This window comes from Aulostomus chinensis, chromosome 6 (assembly GCF_037954235.1).
Source record: "Aulostomus chinensis isolate RoL2024-O1b breed Wild chromosome 6, RoL_Achi_v1.0, whole genome shotgun sequence".
NCBI lineage: Eukaryota > Metazoa > Chordata > Actinopteri > Syngnathiformes > Aulostomidae > Aulostomus > Aulostomus chinensis.
The window spans coordinates 28,235,158-28,254,732 of NC_141325.1; the positions used below are offsets into that span (position 1 = coordinate 28,235,158).

Sequence of the window (19,575 nt, forward strand, 5' to 3'; positions counted from 1 at the left end):
TGAAGGACAAATCATTTTTAGAAGTGAAAGCAAGCGGAAAAGCAGAAATAAATCATTAAGGCATGTTATATTCAGTAAAAATAATGAAAAATAACTCATTGTTGGCCATAGACTTTATTGGACATGTGCGTGTTTTAATAACATACTCATTTGCACATCATATATAATATAAACATTGCATATAACATACATTTAATTTTATAATCCACCATGATTCACATTATGCAATATTCATTTTTTGTTTATATTAACCAAAAACTTTTAAGGTTTTTATTAATTCTTGCAATTACATTTATGATATTTAAATCTGGCAGGCATCAAATGACAATCATTTCCACTCAAATTCATAAGGACTTTTTTTCCACAAAGATTATACAATGCATAAACTAGCCGTAACAAATCAAATCATGTACATTCACAGTCAAATATATCTAATAATGTGATCTGTTAGAAAGAACATAATAGCAAAAAAACATATTTTTGAGTAAGAACAACTTCGTTACGTTGCTGTCACAGTTCATCCTGTCAGGATGGTGGAAGGACAAATGTCTTCGTATGGCCATGAGTCAAAGTTAACCATCCATGCTAACACACACATTTAAAAATGAAGCCCTGAATTACAAGCTAATTCATAAACTTATACGCCCCAGAAAATCTTGCCTCAGAAAAAAATAAAGCAATTATAAAACAATTCTGACAAAAAAAAAAAAAAAAGCACAATGGTTAATACGAAATTTAAAAAATAAAAGTTCAGAGACACTTATAATACCAACAAGCACAGATAGCAGCAGGAGATCAAGGCGACAATCGGCATCACTCGGAGCTCTGTACGACAACACGTCTATTTGGTTTGAACCAGTCACGGAACAACATTCACACACTGATGCACTATTGAGCACAAGGGGTCACTGTGGCTACACAAATAGGCTGACACACACAGGCAGCACGGACGATCTGCAGGGACTCCTTTACACTTCTGGCTATTGGATCTTCTAAAAAGCGTTATATTGCCGTACTATATCAACATTCAAATGGAACTTATTCCCTCGGGAAGACATTTTTAGAGCCTGACAACAGACTCCTTATACATTGCACAGGATTATCATGGTGTCGTCTGAAAAAAGAGCAGTGCATCCCAACAGTTGACATTCCTATACTTGGACATTATTGTTATTTATTTATTGTATAGATGAACCGCATATATGTAACATTCCTTGGCGTGGGCTTTGGAGTTTCCCCCATGCTCACAGACTTGCTGTGAACCAGTCGAAAACCAAGAGGCAAACGTAGACGCAGACACTCTGCTGCACCATGCAGAATTAGGTTCGGGGTTACTTAAGTGCAAACTCTGAAATCCGTCGCTATCCTGTCAGACATTTCTTTCTTTCTTTCCATTGCTTTTAAATCAAGGGAACTTAATAAAACTATCATTTACACTTCACAATAAGGGTACATTAATAACTGTTAATTCTAAGTGGGGAACACGTATCCCTTAAAGCGATACTTCACCCCAAATTGTATTTTCTCTTTCAAGTGCTCACAAATAATTGTTTTGAGTTCATAATGATGTTTTTTTCCCTCCATAATGCAGAAAAAGAGCCATTTAGCTTGAAGCGAATGGTGATCCTCTGGCACTCAATGGCGCACTGGGCGTTACCTTGAGTGAATATCAAGCAGTTGACATGTAGCTTGTTTTTTGCTCATCCAGCAAGCGGAGAGATTAGGAAGATGTGGATTATACCAGATGATAATCTTGAGAGTAAACAGACTTTTTGGGCAGTTTTTTTTTTTTTTTGGTTGGTAGAAGTTGGCGACCTTGGGGAGCCATTAGCTTCAAGTTCCACGTATGTGGCTGGCTCTTTCTGCATTCTGGAGTCAGGAGAAGTCATGCAGAGGTGTTAAAAAAAAAAAACATCTTTGTAAATTCAAGGAACCAATTTGTGAATCCTTGAAAGAACAAAAATACATCTCTTAGGTGAAGTATTGCTTTAAATAACCCTTGAACCTAACCCTAGGACCTCTGACCCAAAACCAACAAACCCCATCCTTGAACACGGTTACTGGATTATTACCAAGCACATAAACTCACAGTTAACTAACTAACCTTATTAATGTACCCTGACTATAGTTACCAAACTATCTGACTAATCTTCACTATTGTACCTGAACAGCTGCCAACATGCCTACGCTGCATCCTACTGAACTGTGCTGCATCCGTCACAGACGCAGCGTCATCCCAGAGTAAAACAACCCAGTTGTTGCTTTGTCAAGTGGCAGATGAATAAACCTGAACATCATACATCAGTCTGTGTCACTGAATTCAAGTATAATTTTTGCAATATACTCTGTGTGCAAATGCATCTTAAAAAATAAAAATATTCAACCTCATTATAATGCATGCTCCTCTTTCATCACTGGAAAATAACAACAATAAAACTGTAATGGAAGACCCCCAGCCACACACAAGTGTCACAATCAAGTGGACATCCCTGAGACAACTCCATTTGATCTGACGCTCTTGTCTGTGAAAGCCACGCTTTCAAGTTGGAGAGCTTTCGGGCTTTTGTTCCTGTGCCACAAAAAAACTGGTGGAAGGTGGCAGCAACGATGTAATCACAACATTTACGAGGGTATTTCTCTAACTAATTCAACTACATGGAGCAACACACTTACAAGCACCAATGCTGTGGGGTGGGTGGAAGATGCAACCGTTGCCTCTTGTTGACATGCAGCCAAAGACATCACCATGAGCAAGTCAACAGTTAGCAAACACTGGATATCCAACGTGTGCAGCTGTGCTAGGCTAATTGGTACGACAAAACATGTATGAACATAAAGATCACATGACTTCACGGCACCTACAGACAAGTGGAAGCAGTATTTTGTTGTTTTCTTTCTTAATTGTGCGTGTTTTCATGCATATACAGGCTGTTTTTTTTTTGTGTGTGATGAGTAGGTGATGCAAGCTTGAGGCAAGGCGAGGAATGTTTCAGATAAGAGAGCCTACATTTACCATGTATTTTTGACCATGTGCGTCGTGTGTACATTTTCATAATAGGGTCTTTCTACAGAATCTTGAGACAGCATCCTGTTTGTCTTTGTTTGTCGAGGGAAGCAGGAATCTGTCCTTCAGTGTCCATCTTTTTGTAAAAGGAGGAAGGAGGGGGATCACACCATCTCAGTCTGAGAAGAGACTGGCAAAAGATTTGCGCAGGTTGCGTATGGTTTCAGCCTTCACCTCGTCCTGGCTAAGGCTGGCTCGGGGTGCTGGGGTTTCTGGAATGTTGAAGGTATTGGTAAGAGACTGGGACTTGCTATAAAGAGAGGAAAACGGCAATAGAGGAGAGGGAGAGGCTATTAAAGTCATGCAGCAAACCCATGGAATGAAAAGACCGGAGCACGGCAAGACAGAAAGAGAGAAAGAAAGCAGGAACAAGCTCACTCGAGGATGACGAAAGGGCATTCCTTCTCCTCAGTCATTCAGTCTCACCGTATCATTTCAGTGTGTTGTGTGAATATGACATGAGTGGTGAATGACTTTACTGGATGCAAAGTGATACATGAGGCTATTTTAGCAGGGGAAAGCCTGATTTTGTTGGTTCACTGAATGTTTCTGCTGAAGTATTCCAATTGAGACTTAACCCTTTAAATAGCTGGTTCTTATTTAGTCGTTATACATGCACACACACACACACAAATTTTTTTTTTAAAAAGGATTTTTTTTTTATCAAATGCAATTTGACAAATGTATTGCGTTATCAATGTAATCTGTGTCCTATATGGTATCACGAACATATTAAACTGATTCAATCTACATTTTAGCACGCAAATACCTTCTTGCATATTAATATTTTTCCCTCAATTTGGTCTTACAGACAGGAGGCAAAGCCTTTGTCTTTTGTCTGTACCGCTACTTAAACTGGGGTTTTAAAAAGGGGGGGTGTGTGTGTTTGTTTTTTCTTTTAAATCAGAATGTGTTCACTTTTCTGATGAGTCATTTTATACCAATCAACATTTTCACATTTAACTGTATTTATTAATTCAACTAGCAGGGGAACGTAATGTGTCTTTCAACATTCAAACCCAATGAAGACGGATCCTTTCTGTCTGGACGCTGTTGACTGTATTAGTCTAAATATGATATCACGTTGAAGCAGAAGCTATTGATCAGCAGACTGAGACAAATGTGACTGGGAGCTTTGGCAGGCTGTTGTTTAAATGTTACATGATCACTTCAGAGATTTTGAAATGTAATGTTTTATGAAACTGCTACTGAAGCTTCAGTCAGTCATGCACATTCCGGTCGATCGTGTTTAAACACGAGCAGATCTCATGTAGCATGCTTGTCTCGATGCAGGCAGAAAGGAAGGAAAGCTCTTCAGTTCAGCTGTAAGAGGGCTGGTCTCAAATCCCCCATCCTGTAGGTTTACTTACTTTAGCTGTGGAGAGCCCCCCACGGCAGGGTTGTCCTGACCGGGCTTCTGGGGGGGCTGAGGCTTTTGCTGCAGCGGAGGTCGTCCTCCTGGGCCTCCCTGAGCTGCCGGTCGCGGCTGCTGGGTAGTGGCAACTCCGGGACGGCCTTGCTGGCCAGGAGCCCTCTGTTGCTGTGACCCGCCTTGTGACTGCTGCCTGGGGGGTTGGGCAGGCCTCTGCTGCTGTGGCTGACCCCCTGCAGCTTTCTGGCCAGGGCCTCCTGAAGGAGGTTTCTGCTGCTGGGGGAGAGACTGTTGCCTCTGAGTTTGAGGGGAGCCTCCCTGGCTTCGCTGAGGAGAACCCTGACCAGAAGGAGGTCTCTGAGCTGGAGGGGCTCCCTGACCTGGTGGCCGTTGCTGGGTCGAGGGTCCTTGGTTAGCTTTGTTGCTATGGTCACTGGGGGCTGGGCTAGATTGCTGGGCCTGGGCAGGAGGTTGGCCTTGAGGCGGTGGACGCTGCTGTGATGGGGGACCCTGCTGAGGAGGACCACCTACAAGAGAAAGAGCCAACAATCACAGAAGGAATTCTTAATATCTCTGACTGGACTTGGTCATGAAATGCATGAATAAAAAATATGATTTCATGTTTTTAAGCACTACAATAAAAAAGTGCTATCTCTACCTTGAGGTGGGGGGCGCTGTTGAGCCTGTGGTACTCTGGGCTGGGAGATGGGCTGAGGAGACACCGCTTTCTACAAAGACCACAAGAATTACACAGCAGACACAGAAAACTGAGAAGAGTCTTGGCACCGAACTAATCACTTTTATAGGTTTATATGCTTGGTGATATTCTCCATAACTGTCCACCTTTGTTGAACAGGTCACCGAGTAATATCTGCCTGAGAGAACAGCTGGATCCTCTCAGTAATGAAGGACAACTCTTCATAGACTAATGATGATCTGATGATCTTTTTAATATCCTAACAGACTCAATAGCGCTGCATGGAGCACACGAACCACTGCAGCCTGGGCCCTGGTTATATATACTCTACCATGTGCTTCTCTCGCTTAGGGAAATGGCTCCTTTTAGGGAGAGATGGTTTCCTTGGCAACAGAAGCTGTGTTTGTGTGTGTGTGTGTGTGTGTGTGTGTGTGTGGTCCCTTCTCTCCTGCATTCCTAAAGCGATTTCAGTTTCAACACATAACAAATGTTCTTGGCATGTTTGTACAAACAATAAAAATAAATGTATTTGTTGTGAATTCATAGAATACCCAGTGTGTAGTTTTGTGCTTTGTGTAAACTTCTTGTAAATTTTCCATGTGCCTTGTACACCTTGAGTGTGATTTTGTCTCTGGGGTGAGATGAGTGGGGCACCTGGAGCACCTGTGCTGGCTGTCCTGCGGCGGCGCGGCCTGTGGAAGGGCTCGAGGAGCGTGGAACAGTCTGGTTCATCCTAGAAACCACCAGTTCTGCAATCTGAACTCGATCCTCGTCTTGCTGGTCACCAATCAGTGGCATGGAACAGTCGTCCACCTGTGGACCATCAAGGGGATGCAGTCATGGATGATGTGTTCGTCTCTAATTAGCATTCCCTTGATTTGATCATACAGCCCTCCAGTACCTCGATGATGTAGTCCTTGCCATCTTTACCATGTAGAGCTTCCACAGCGCAGATATCCAAACCTCCAAAGATGTCCGCACATGAGTCCACCCACATTCTGTACCTGTGGCATCACGTTAAACAGTAAGAATACAATAAGGCATGAGGACTTATTGAGGTGGTCTAAAGCACAAGGTCTTTGCAGCCTGTCACATCCATTCAAACCAGTTCAACAATTGATGAATATTACGGGGGGAAATTTCTGGTGCAAGACGCAAAGAGGTGGTGGTTATTTTCTAAATGAATCAAAGGTGCGTTCTGGTGTCTAACACGAACATTAGCAATCGCAGGGCCGTGCACCTGCATGCCTGCGGATTCCTTTTTTTACTTGGGGAACCAAATGTTTTCCTGCCGAGACAGAAAGTTGCTTCTCACTCATCTGTCTAAAAATATTCCAGAGGCTCAGTGTCGAAGTCTTCCTCCCCTGAAGGCTTTCCTCTGTGCTGAAGGTTCCTCTGTCCTGTCGGGCTCAGGCTGTTTTTAGATCTGCTGGTTAAGTGTCCCACGATATTTGCTGCACGAAGGGACGTCACTGAGCTCATGAAAGGTTACAAACGCTGAACACTGAACTTTCAAATGAATCTATAAAGTGATAATAGTTCAAAACCCCTACAGAAGGCACCAGGGAAGCTCCTGACAGAAATTCAAATCCTCAATTAAGTCATGATGCTGTGACTTGTGCATAAATGCGCTTTACGTCTCTCCTAGTGGGAAGACGCACCAGTACTGTGAGCTGGGGGTCTCTGCAGCAGGAATCCCCCAAGGCTCCCCGAGGTAAAGTAGACATGACGTTCACAACAATCATTTTTCAGGTTTTAGTTGAGTTTTAGCATGTAACACGCGTGTGTCGGTGCAGCCTAAGGTCCCAACATTGCACCTTTAAAAAAAACAGGAACATTTGGTAAATTTCAAGTTTTGGGTGGTCAGCACTTTTCTGCCTCAAGATAGGAACCTGCTGACAGTCTGACCACAACTCTTGCATTTGCATTTGCTGGTTAAACATTAGTGCACAGACACAAAATGACAACTGCACCAGTTGGGCGCTAGCAATGACACCTGCTCTGCCCCGTGTGCAGCGGCTATCATGTAGTGAACATGCACCATCAACAGCAGTGGCTCTTACTTGTCCGACATGGCCACCTGCTCCAGCATAGATGAGCCAGTGTTGGTTTTCCAGTTGCCAGAAATGGAGGTCCTCCTGTGAATTAGGATCAAAATGTACTGCAATGTAAGCAACATGGGAGACTGTTTGGTTTTTTTTTTTATTTGTTGCTTAATAGTAATTATGGGATTCATCAATGGAATTAATTAATTATAATTCCACTCACATGTAAGCCTTGTAATTTTCACCGATCTTCTGAATGCGAACGTCGTACTTTGCGTCGATAAAAGGCTCAGATGTAGCGTAAGTCTTGGTCAGCGCCACCACACTGGCAATATCTTGAAAATCATACTGATTGTCCACTTTCACCTGAGGTAGATAAAGTTCAAATATAAATATTGGAGTACATATTTGGCCCATTAATGTTGTGCTGAGGCTTGACTACGACCTTCCCCATTCCTGAGTGAGCGTGGCCCATCTTTACTACCACAGGGAACCGAGAGGAAGTGATCTGTAACAAAATAACAATTAAACTCCTCAAAAGATGCATTCATCAACTTGATCCTAACGTAGCGATAAGATGCAAATGATTTAATCCCCCCTGCACTCCTCCTGTATGCTGAAGCAGGCGCAGCTTAGACTGCAGATTACAGCAAACGCATAAGAGGCATGACACTCTGGAAAATGAGGTTGGTCTCAGCTGCTACGTGAGACAGAATATTGACATGGAGGTAAATTAGTGGTCCTAACATGTGACCTGTGAAGATGGACAGCCTGTACGTGTGTGTGTGCCTTTAAGGGCTGTTCAGCATGAGGACTACCCATCAATGCAAGCTGGGGGGGGGGGGGGGGCATATGGCAAAAACTCACCATTTCCTTGTGGTTTGGATAGTAAACCTGCTCAATCAGTGGGAACTCCACTGGACCCAGGCTCTTGTAGAGTCTGGACATCTGGGCAAACTGAGGACAAAAAGACCAAAATATCTTCCCCTGTTTCAAATGAACAAATAGAGGATATGAATGAATACGCACCACCCATGGCTTGTCACAGAAATTATAGACGGAGTGTATGGAGTTAACACTAGGCAGTCCTGCATACTGCAGTCCAATCACGATGTTCCGGTGGTCTCCGTTCTTGTCCATGCTGAAGGCGTGCTGTCGGATCAGCACAAAGTCGGGCTTAAAAGATCTGGGGCACGAGACATCGACAAGACATTAAACTGCAGTGCAGCCGATCCATTATGAGGCATCATTATCAAAGTCTCCAGGCTGAGATGAAATATCTCACACATGACTTACTTTGTCACCTTGTGCCCATTCCTGATGGCATCAATGTCCACGTTATAGGTGCCTGTGGAGGTGGCCACCAGGTTGATTTCAGAAAATTCTGCCTGGAAGGAAAAATAACAAAATTAATCCCAAACAAATTAGGAAATGGTAGACTTAATCTGAAGCGTACTTGTTGTTAGACACCAGAGGGGAGATAATGAAAAAGCAGCTTAGAGCAGAAGGACACAAAGAGCTGACTGACGTGGATATAGATGTGGCCTCTTCAGTCACAGCTCGCCGTTTATGACACGGGTCCCTGGAGCTCACCATTAAAGTTATTTGTGAAGCGTTCTTCTAGATCAGGGATGTCCAAAGTGGGACCCAGGGACCTTAAAATTTGATTTAGCCTGCCAGATGTAATAAATGAATAATAGCACTCGGAATCATTAAAAAAGTAATAGAAAAAAAACAGTAAATCACCACAGTTTTCTCGCTGTGAGGTTAAATATGTAGGATCCTTAATAATTCATTATTTCCCCATGATTTGATGAGGCAGCAGAGTGACCAGCAAAGTAAGAAAAGACAAAAGGCATCGAAACAGCAGTCCAGTACATCCTGGCCTGTGGCCCACCACTGACTTTGAGTCTTGCCCACTGAGAGAAAAACCTCAGGCCCCCCCTGCACAAGATGATTCACCTCCCATTTGTTAAGTTAACCACAAATCACGGGAAGCTTCTTGGCCACGTTTGCGCGGACGTCAGTAATCCTATTGTCCGTATTCTAAATAAGATAATACTCTAATCAAGCTATTTACACGAGCTGCTTTTGACATGTTGCTTTAGTATTTTCCCCTTTACATGACTCAGCAAAAATCCTGGCTAATGACAAGATTCCCACCCACATTGCATCAGTAAATGTCTGAATAGCGTGAAAGTGTGCGATTGCCTTTTTTAATGGTTGTCAAATTTTGCAATTTCTCTGTCTTTGATGCTGCAGCTGTGGAGTGACTTCTCACTCAGAATGTAGGAAGCAGTGCTGAGTTTGTAACACTCAGGAAGTCGGACCATTCAGAGCAAATGCTGCAAAACTCCAGTCCAGGCCAGGACTCCATGGTGTCACTAAGAAATTAAACACAAAAAATCTTTAACCATGCAACTAGGATCAGAACACTTAAATGTCCGATTGTCTCTTTCACTACGCACCGACCTTACTAGACCTGATTCCAGCTGAGATGGTCGACTCAGGGGTGTTGTTGGGGGGGGTCAGGTCCCTTTGGCCCGGGACCTCAGAGTGCCTCGTGTTAGTTTTTAATTCCAATGTTTGCTGTCCTCTACACCCTGAGAGCAAAAGTGACCAGAGGCGGAGCAAATACATTGTGACACCCACCTGTTCAACCTTGATTTCAAATTCCCCGTGAACTTTTCTTCCTCTGAAGACTTTCACCCTGCAAGCGAAACAAGGAGTTAAATCCATTTGAACCCTCCAGCAAATCACATGAAGTCCACCTGACGCCTTTTATTCTTTGACTGGGGGATGATATTGTCTCTGCTGATTGCTGAGAATAATCCCAGCCGATGGAGCTGCTCATTGATGCAATTATGTGACTCATAATGTGAGGACGTCATTTCAGGTACAATGAGGAAGCCCGGAGGCACTGATGGCCAGTGGGTTTACATTCACTCCATCACCTGTTGTGACAGAAAGAAAGAACCTCATGAATACGGAGATTATCTGCTGGATTTGATCATTTCTTACTGGAACTGCCAGCACGGATACCCAGCCCTACACCGTCACTGTGCCATCGGCCTACATCCATAATCTCAGGCCTTTTCGTGGCATTATGCAGCACTATTTCGACACGAGTCAGACTTGATCGTCACATGAAAATGGCTTCTCTCTCTTCTGCAAGGCGTTTCTGGTGGGACGAAGAAGCTTGCGGGCTGCCGTACGTGATTTACCTCAAAGCACTGGATGAATCATTTGACCTTCTAATAGTTAGGCCACCACATCAGCCCACGTCCTGGCCCACATTCCTGTCTAGACACGGCACCGCCGGGGTGATGCGCACTGCTCTTACCAGTCGGTCTGCTGGTCATCGATCACCAGGAGGATCTTGGCGCTGCTGGTCACTCCTGCCCGGTCCGCCGCCTCGGACAGGGTGGCGGCCGCGGCGGCGGTGGTCTGCTTGACAGCGTTGGAGATGGAGGAAAAGAAACCGGAGCCTCCACCTGCAGAGGGAGGCTGGCTGGTGGACTGGCGCCTCTCCGCCGGCCCGGGCGACACTGCGGGGCTTTGCTGCGGCGGGTCTGGACGCTGGAGGTCCGTCATGTAGCCGTTGGGCAGGTTGGACATGAAATTACTGTCCGAGAGTCGTCGACGTAGATAGTTCATGGTGGAGATCTGAGTCCAGATATCCTCCCGTCCGGATACTTGCTGTGCAGGGAGATCATGCAATCAGCTACTTTTCCATGGCACTACAGTGAAAATCAACCAGAACCCGTTTGGAAATTAATGAGGAGAGAAAAGCATCGTGACTGTGCAGCCTAATGAATAGGAATCAACCCACATATGGCCTCCTCTTCCCCGTGAGTGCATAGAAACGAATATGCAAGATAACCAACAGCCTATCAATCGTCTCCACTAATGAATCAGCTGGAACAGCAGAGATAAAAGCATCGCTGGTCCTACCTGGCAGAAACCCGAGGATCAGGTGACGCTTGTCTCACGCTGGAAAACCTACACACAGGTGACACACGTGTCTTCTGTGGTCACGCATCGGGCTTGAACCTGTGAAATGAAAGCTACAGGCCGCCCTGCCTTACCGTTGGTCCCCCCCGTCCTTCCCCTCAAGCCACAGTGCTCACCGTCCGCCCTGCGTCACTCCCAGTCATCCTGAGGGAAGGAGCAGCCTGCAAACATGACACGCGTCAAGCTGCCCAGCCTGCTGCTGCTCGGGCTGCTGGGGTGCAGGCAGCACTTCCGGATGCTGCAGTAAAAGAGATGAGACGATACAAGATCCCCACTCGTCTCGCTGGAGGGGTTCAAGCTTTACATGAATAGATTCTTCAGTGGTGGTGCGTGCAGGTGCAGAACCCTGCAGTGGCCGTGAGATACAACCTGTTCCCTTGACGTTATGAATTCATGACGTAATAAAGGATTTACTTCCTCGATGGATTCAATTTGTGGTCGATAGTCATAATTGAAGCTTTACATTGTGGCTGCAAGATAAACAAATACAAAGAAAAATTGTGGCATCAGGTTATATATCGGACCATAGAATAAGAAAATCTACGGAACAAGTTATATTTCAGGGCTGCAAAATAACTAAAACAAGAGGACAAGTTCACTTCGGAGGCAACAGAAATCAAAGTGAAGGAAGGAGCCACGTCTTGTGGATGCAAAATAACAAAACTGAACAAGTAAATGATCTCTGTCAGCCAGGAATGAGTCAAACTGAAGGGACGTGCTACTATTAATTCCATTTTTATTAAATTTAATTCTGTGAACAAGTTCTATTTGGTTGATCCAAAATTTAATCAATTTATTGCTTCTTAATTTCAATCCTGTAACCTTGTCAAGCCTGCTTGGGTCTCTGAGGTGTTCTTATCTCGGCTTCATTTTAAAAGTTGCGCTGGCGCCTCTGAGGAGGGACCGGGCTCTCGGCGACTGGGATTCATCGTCTTTTCTATCTTCAGATATCTTAGACCAAAGACTCCATCACCGATGGTCATCGGATGATCTGATAATGAGAAGGACAAATTCTAAAATGGAGCTGGAGACGTATTGTGTAGCTGTGTGTGTTAAGGGCGTGCTGAGTGACTTCCTGCGTTGTTGGTGCTGTGTGTGTGTGTCTGACTTGACGGAGCTGTGTGCTGCCATCTGAGGGTGGGGCCGGTGGGAGCAGGGAGTCGTTGCTGGCAGACATCAGAGTGTTGTTGACTCCACGGGGTGCATGTTGCTGCTGATGTGACATCACATCCCAGCGTGTCCAGACGGCAGCAGCACAGTCCGAGCTCCTGCTGCCGAGTTTCACTTTTGATTTGCAGCAGTCGATATTGAGAGTGTTAGATGGAGGGATGCTGCCCTGAGCCAGAGGACCCCTGGGAGCCCCGACACACTGTTATGGAAACTGCAAGGTGTGGTGATCGTGAGTGCACGATCACCACACCTTGCAATGTCTCACCTGAAAGACTACAAACATGCACGGAGACTCTTTTACACGGAGTCAAATAACGGCATACGCACTCATCCTCCGATCGAAATGCTTCATTTATGTTTTTGCAAAAATTAGTCGTCGTCTTTGGTTTAGTGACATAGTTTATCTGATATCAGATTCAAGCTGCTGGAAGGTTTATTAATGTGCTGATGAAGGTGTGAAATAAAAACATTCAAAATTTAGAGTCAAATATTCCAGTGGATTTTGTGTGTTTACTCGCTATGTATTTACCATCTGGACCCGTCTGTCATTAAAGTAGTAAATTTGGTGGAATTCCTCCAGCACGGTCGTGTGTTGAGCAAATACAGGACAGAGATTCCGTTTGCACGCACATTCTCGGGGCCCCCAGTGTCCAGGTGGCCTTCCCACACATCATTGGTGGATCAATAATTTCAGTATCAGATATCCTGGGAAGGGAGCATTCATGAGAAGTGCTCAAATCAGACAGTGCACTATCCATAGGAAACACGCGCGCGCGCATACACACACACACACACACACACACACACACACACACACAAAACCGACGCCATGGTTGGTCCTTGAGATCATGTTATGACCGGGTGTGACGTAGGAGGGCACTGTTGAGCTAAATTTGAATCCAACTCGTCTGTTCTGGTAGGACCTTTATGAGAGCAGCGCTGTCTCATGTTTGAACCAGTCTTCCTCTGCAGCTGGTCTCACTTTGTTCACACACACATACACACACACACACACACACACACACACACACACACACAATGAACTGAAACAAACTTATATGACATCGATTGTCGATTGTTGATGTCCTTCTCATACCTGGGATTACAGACCTGGTGGTTCTACAGCACAACTCATGTCCCAAAGCACGTGCGAGTGACATTCAACACATTCGACATGAGTGTAAACTTGGCGGTGTGCTCTGGCGTGATGGTCCTCATGCCTTCTAGGAGCTCTTTGTGTGGCAGCTAACAAAAACTGTAGGATTAGTGGCGAGGCTAGGCGGTCCACATGCCTGCATGTATGGACAGGTCAGATTAAGCACCGGGTTCTGGTGGGCTAAGCTTTCGAAAAATGCAGTTTGGTGAGATAGTTGATTGGGAGGAAGGGAGGGAGGGAGAGGGGCAGGTATGAGGGGGGCTTCATTTCACCTGGTCAAATAGAAGTTTAGTGAATAAAGAGGGATCTATTATCCCACATGTGTTGTTGTTTTGTTTGTTTGTTTTTTGTAAAATCCTACAAAATCAAGTGGAAACACATCAAAAGTTATGTTGCTTTAATCGCTGGACTCTGGTGCTGTGACATAGTTCAGTTCCTCTGAACCTATGAGTTCATTTTGCCTGCAGGACAATAACAACAGGGAGAGTGTTTGATTGGCCCTGACAGCAGCCAATCTGACGGCAGGAAACGCGTCCCGGGGAAGCCACGGCTCTGTCTGCACTCACCTGATATGTTACCTGGCTCAGCCCAGAGCCAGCATCTCATTACCTTTTCCAATACAATCTATAACTGAGGCTCATTGTGTCCTGGGAGCTCCAACAGTCAAGGTGTTCCTGAACTCCTCTCAGACCAGACCAGCAGACATGGCCGTGGCAAATTTCCACTACATTACCCGGATGAGCAGTGGCTTCAAGGTCTACATTTTAGAAGGTAAAGATGATTATTGCTTTTTGTTTTAATGCCTCGTCTTGCTCGCAGCAGTCTGGCAGCATGTTTAATTTGATGTCATTCCAACACTCACCTTTGCTGTGTGGATTACATTTCTATACACATAACATGGTTACTTTAAACTTAAATTGAAGGTACGCAGCAGCAGGATCTGCTCTCTCAGTCAGAGAGAACAAGTTTGGATTTCAGATTCTGGGAATAACAGAATCCCTCTGCAACACTTTAAAAGCCTAAACTGTGCTGGCACTCAGAGGCTTTATGTGTAAAAGTGATCTAACGTAGCAGAACACAAGGTCAGACACCATATTCCCTTGACTAATGAGAAAGAAATATCCATGCCTTAGGCAGTAGAAAATCAGCATAGGTGTGGTTATACCTGCCCCCTTCCACAATGGCACTTTGAAGGAGTAGCTCACAGGTGTTTAGGAGGAAATGCGAATTGGGGAGAGTGTTGAATGAAAGGACTGTATACATACATTTCCCATGCAAGAAAAGACAAAAGACGGTCCATTATTGTTGATTTCTGCTCAATGGCTGAGCTTGTGGACGGCCAGTTTTCTTTTAAGGCTTTGAATGCTCTATTTGCATATAGTTGGAGGAGTTTTGTCCTTGTGAACTGAGTCAGAACAATGGGTGACAGAAAACATTGAAACGTGTGTCCAGTGCTGCAGCCATTAAGCTGTTTATAGGAAATGCTGGTGACTGCATACAAGACTTCAGTTCAACATGTGGACAAACTGAGGTGGGACAAACCGAATTGTCAGTCTCTGGTGGCTTTGACCATATTTTGTAAATGGAAATCCTGCATTTATAAAAGAAAGCCCAATCACTTCAAATTTTAATATATGACTAATTTCTGTTGACATCCACGACTTCCCGCTGATATGATCTGATGTGTAATTCCAGAAATCCCGTGTTCAACTTAGTCCCCCCACCCCCGCCAAAAAAGGTTTCTCAATAAAAGAAAAAAGTGTGTCACTATCAACAAAAAGTGTTGATTGTGTCCTTGTGACTGGGCTGGATCCCAGCCAACATTACGCACAAAAACAACGTTTACCGTTAGCACTGAATCAGCTGTGTAGTGGTGAAACTCTCACTGATCAGGTCGATCAAGTTCGACAGCTTAACGGAGTTTACAATTAACGGTGACGAAAAAAAAAAAGTTTTCCCACAAATTCTGCACGTCAAAGTCATGAATCAAAACAAGGCGTCACTGTCAACCACGGCTCAGTTCATTTATCCCTGTGTTTGATCAGTTTATGCTGGGACTGAGAGGATTCTCATTCTCATTGTCATTCTCATCATTCAGGTCAGCCTCATCTCAGGAGTGAAGACAGATACAGACACATGACCAACGAGCGGGCCCGAATCCCAACCGTGTACCCAATCAAACGCAAGCGCAGCCTTGAGAGATGTTTAACTCTGGAGGAGAGGTCGGTGCCGCTTTGATTCACACTCCCAGTTTTCACTCCAAATTCAAATGTGATGAATGATATTAAAATCACAGTGACGTCATTTTGCGGTGAATGTCTTTTTCAGGCGAGAGCGAGTACTGAGCAGAAGCAATAATAGAGCTGCCCAGAGAGCTGCACCACCACCACCACCACCGGTGGGGTTCAACAGCCCACAAAGTCCCACATCTACCTGGAGTCCAACCCCCAGCCCCACTAGTCCTCTGCCCTCCCACGTGTACTACACTCCAGTCATGGATGAACCCCTCGCTCTCATCAAAAAACCAAGAAAAGATCCAGAAACCACAACAGAGGAGAAGACTAAAAGTACCGCCCCCAGTCAGGTCCAGGTAAATCATCAAGAACAGAACCAGTTCATTTCATCCAACGCCACAGATGTCATGACCCAGCGGTAGTGGTAGCACAGTTCAACTCTTTGTAGTCTGTAGTGTGTAGCTGCAGGCTACCCACAGCCACGCCACAGCTCCCATCTTGAGTCAGAGAATCCAGCTGTACAGACGATCTAATTCTGAGAGGGTACGCAGGCCCAAGCTTGTCCGAGCTATGCAATCCAGCCAGATTCAGGAAGAAAATGTGAGCAATGGGAGCAGGAATGTCATAAACAAGACCAAACAGACCGTTCTCCCTTTGACCTGTGTAAGCCGCCGCAGTGGGAGGGAGATGAGCAAACCCAACCAGTTTAATCACTTTTCAAATCATTTCATTTTACAATTTCATGGGATTTGCTGTAATGGTGCATTCCGTTTTGGGAGATTTTGAGAGCGTAATATCAACTAGTTTGTTCAGTTAAAGCAAGGCTTCACCCATGATGTATTTTCTCTTTCTCACACTCATAAATAGGTTTCTGAAGCTGGTGAAGACTGTTTTTTTTTTTACTGCTTTACTTCTTTGCGACAATATAGAAAGAGTCAGCCAGGTAAATTTAGCTCGGAGTGAATGTCAACTGACGGCTGACATCAACAAAACTGTCCCAAAATGAAACTCTGGAGTCCATCATCTGGTATAATCCATGTCTTCTTTATCCAGGCAAATGTTCACTAATCCAGAAACACTTGGATTTGAGCTGAAAACAAACAAACCCGTGGTCAGTTAGATGCCTCAGTGACTCAGCGCCGAACCGGAGGGGTTACATTTTGTTGTTTTGACCTCAAATCAAAGAGTTTGTGAATTACTGAGCATGCAGCTGGGTACAGAAGACATGGATCATACGGGCTGATGCACTTGAGGGTTTGTAGATTGGTTTTTGTTGCCGTTATCTGTCAGTCGTCATGAGCATCAAGCTAAACGTACATGGCTGGCTTTTACTGCGTTCTGGAGTTACAAAGAAATATTGCAGGATGGAAAACATCTTCTTGAGCTCAAGACACCTATTTGGAAGTACTTGAAGTCAGACCATGCTTTCTGGGTGCTCGCTTTAACGTGAAAAAATTGATACAAAGCGGTGTTGCCTGTTTGAAACTGCAGACCTTCTGGAATTTATATTCAGTGAATGACTGATCTCTGTTTCTGACACTTTCAGGTGCGTCCTTCTGTGATCACCTGCGTTTCCTCATCGAGGAACCCCTCCTGCAGGTCTGAGGTCCACAGGAGCCACTCATCAGGTGAGTCTCACACTTGACGGCATTTATTCACCGTCACTCCCTGATCTTCACATCCCACTCGCTTACACTGACTCACTGAAGGCTCAGCGTTAAGGTGTGTTTTAACCTTCGTCATGCGTCCTCTCTCTATTCCAGTGACTTCGAAGTGCAACTACGACCACGTTGTTGAGGAGCATTTCCAGAGGAGCCTGGGAGTCAATTACCAGCGAGCTCAGTCCCAGCAGCTCTCCATCAGCGTGTCTGTTGATGACCACTTCGCCAAGGCCTTGGGGGATAAGTGGCAGCAGATCAAATCAAAGTCTTCCTCTTGTTCCTCCACACCTCCCAGCAGTCCAAGCGTTACTAATTCCCCTGCCTACAGCCACAGCCCACATCAGTCACACAAGGAGTCCACCAGCAGCTCATCGCCAACCTCCAGCCACTGGTCTGTCAATTAAAGTAGAAATGACCTCTGACCCTAGAGGACAACGGACTTGTGATTTTTAACATTTCACTGTGTGCAGCACCGCTTGGCGAGCAAGTGGGCAGTTTTAAGAGTGATGTTCATCTGGACCCGGTGCATCCAAATTTAAGGCGCACGGATGCAGAAGCGCGAAGCATTAAAGTCCAGCTGAACCAGCATTTCCAGAGTGTCTAACTGCTGGATAGAATGGCGGGAAGTAATGTTGGGAGGAATTTGACTGGAACACAAAAAGAAAAAAAAAATTGGGCGTATCCAAAGTGTCTCATAACACCGACGGGATCGCAGCATTCGTCATGGGGAGAGAGATAAAGCCCGTCTGGTGCTTCATGCCGTTGCTGGACAAGCCCTCCGTAAGATCCCGCTTTCCTCAACACGGGCACAGTTGAGCCTGCAGGCCCGTAACCTGGGCAAAGGAAACTGGGTTTGAGGAAGCAAACAGCCAAAGATGCACTGCTGTACCCTTTTTGGGAGCAATCCAACAAATGTAGCTCACGGACAAATATACAGGCCGCTAAAAGTTGAAAACTGACGGGTGTGATATTGTTGATAAAAACGGGCTGGTTCATGCCATGTTTGTGAGCACGTGTCATATTTTGTTATTCAAAAAAATAGAAACTATTGGATTTTGTCATGAAAGTACAAAGATCAGTTTCTGTTTGTCTAATTCTGTTTTTTGCATATGTTGTTGAATCTGAAGCTGAAAGGCAAAGGAGACGTTTTTTCAGTTCGGCAGAACTTTAATGGGTTGTTTTGTTACATTTCTTTGCTCTGCTTGTCGACTGCACCTGATCACCTGGGAGGATCGAACCATCGCCCTTTACATTTCATTCCTTTAATACCATGACTTCATTGTATCATATTTATATTCTCATAACCCCGGGTCCCTTTGAGTCTTCCTGACTGGCCTATATCTGATTTATATTTTTGTGCTTATGAGTTTTGAACATAAGAAACATTTGAAAAGTCTTTAGAAAAAATAAAAGTGTGAAAATTTATTTTTTGTCTTGTCATTTGTAAACACATATTTGTGTGTCTGGTAATCGCTGGATTGAAAATGAAAACATATCAAAATGAAGACGTGAGGACCGTGACAGCTCGTAGAACCTGGGCAGGGTGCAGTCCCAGACAGCCTCATTTCTGCAGTGAGTCAGTGTGTCTGCAGGACGTCCGGTGAATACACACCATTTCACGCTGAGAGTTGTTGCCAAACATAAGTGGAAATTAAATGACTGCATGAGCAACACATTTGGGACTTTTTCCTTGTGAGATTGAGGGAATGTTGGGAGCGTGTCCCAGCAGGCAGCCGGCCTTATGTTGTGGCATTCCTGTCTCCTGAGAAAATGACTCTGTACGATCCTACAGATCCTGTTTGGCAAGGGAAAGGAGGGAGGGAAGAGGGGAATGAAGGGTTGGGCTAACAAAGGCCTGAGCATGAGAACCAGCAGTGCTCTTCAGTTTCTTATTTGCATGCCCTATCTTGTCTAACTTTAAATGTGATAGGCAACATTAAAAGATTCATAAGTCTTTGAAATATTGGGTCACTAATTCATCAATGAACAAGTGGGGAATAACATGGATGTTTCTGGAAGGTGAAGGTGTTAGGAGGATAAATCACCAACAAGAAGGAGGGAACTCAGAACAGAGTGTTTATATTGAAGCTGTAAGTTAATGTCACTGGATGGTGTGTGATCACCTCCTCCTTAAATACCTCTGATAACGTGCAGCTCAGTGT

At 44.8% G+C, this 19,575-nt stretch overlaps 2 protein-coding genes across 5 annotated transcripts; one reads left to right on the plus strand and one right to left on the minus strand.

Annotated features, from left to right (window-relative positions):
• Positions 1 to 105: 105 nt before the first annotated feature.
• Positions 106 to 11,513, minus strand: syn1 (synapsin I). 4 transcript variants are annotated; one of them, XM_086207342.1, is made up of 14 exons: positions 11,133 to 11,513; positions 10,522 to 10,873; positions 9,831 to 9,888; positions 8,475 to 8,566; positions 8,208 to 8,364; positions 8,046 to 8,135; positions 7,624 to 7,686; positions 7,402 to 7,544; positions 7,197 to 7,271; positions 6,035 to 6,137; positions 5,788 to 5,946; positions 5,095 to 5,164; positions 4,435 to 4,963; positions 106 to 3,314 (listed from the first exon to the last, which is right to left on the minus strand). In XM_086207342.1, the coding sequence occupies exons 2-14, from the start codon at positions 10,833 to 10,835 to the stop codon at positions 3,179 to 3,181; spliced, it is 1,989 nt and encodes a 662-aa protein (XP_086063468.1). In that variant the 5' UTR covers positions 10,836 to 10,873; positions 11,133 to 11,513; the 3' UTR covers positions 106 to 3,178. The 4 variants fall into 4 exon arrangements, with proteins under 4 accessions (XP_086063468.1, XP_086063467.1, XP_086063469.1 ...); XM_086207341.1 differs by having other exon boundaries at positions 10,522 to 10,877; positions 11,133 to 11,512; XM_086207343.1 differs by having other exon boundaries at positions 5,797 to 5,946; positions 10,522 to 10,877; positions 11,133 to 11,507.
• A 2,589-nt stretch (positions 11,514 to 14,102) lies between these two features.
• On the plus strand, positions 14,103 to 18,838 carry vgll4l (vestigial like 4 like). Its single transcript, XM_086205496.1, has 5 exons — positions 14,103 to 14,289; positions 15,617 to 15,740; positions 15,847 to 16,108; positions 17,299 to 17,380; positions 17,516 to 18,838. The coding sequence occupies exons 1-5, from the start codon at positions 14,223 to 14,225 to the stop codon at positions 17,815 to 17,817; spliced, it is 837 nt and encodes a 278-aa protein (XP_086061622.1). The 5' UTR covers positions 14,103 to 14,222; the 3' UTR covers positions 17,818 to 18,838.
• Positions 18,839 to 19,575: the final 737 nt, after the last annotated feature.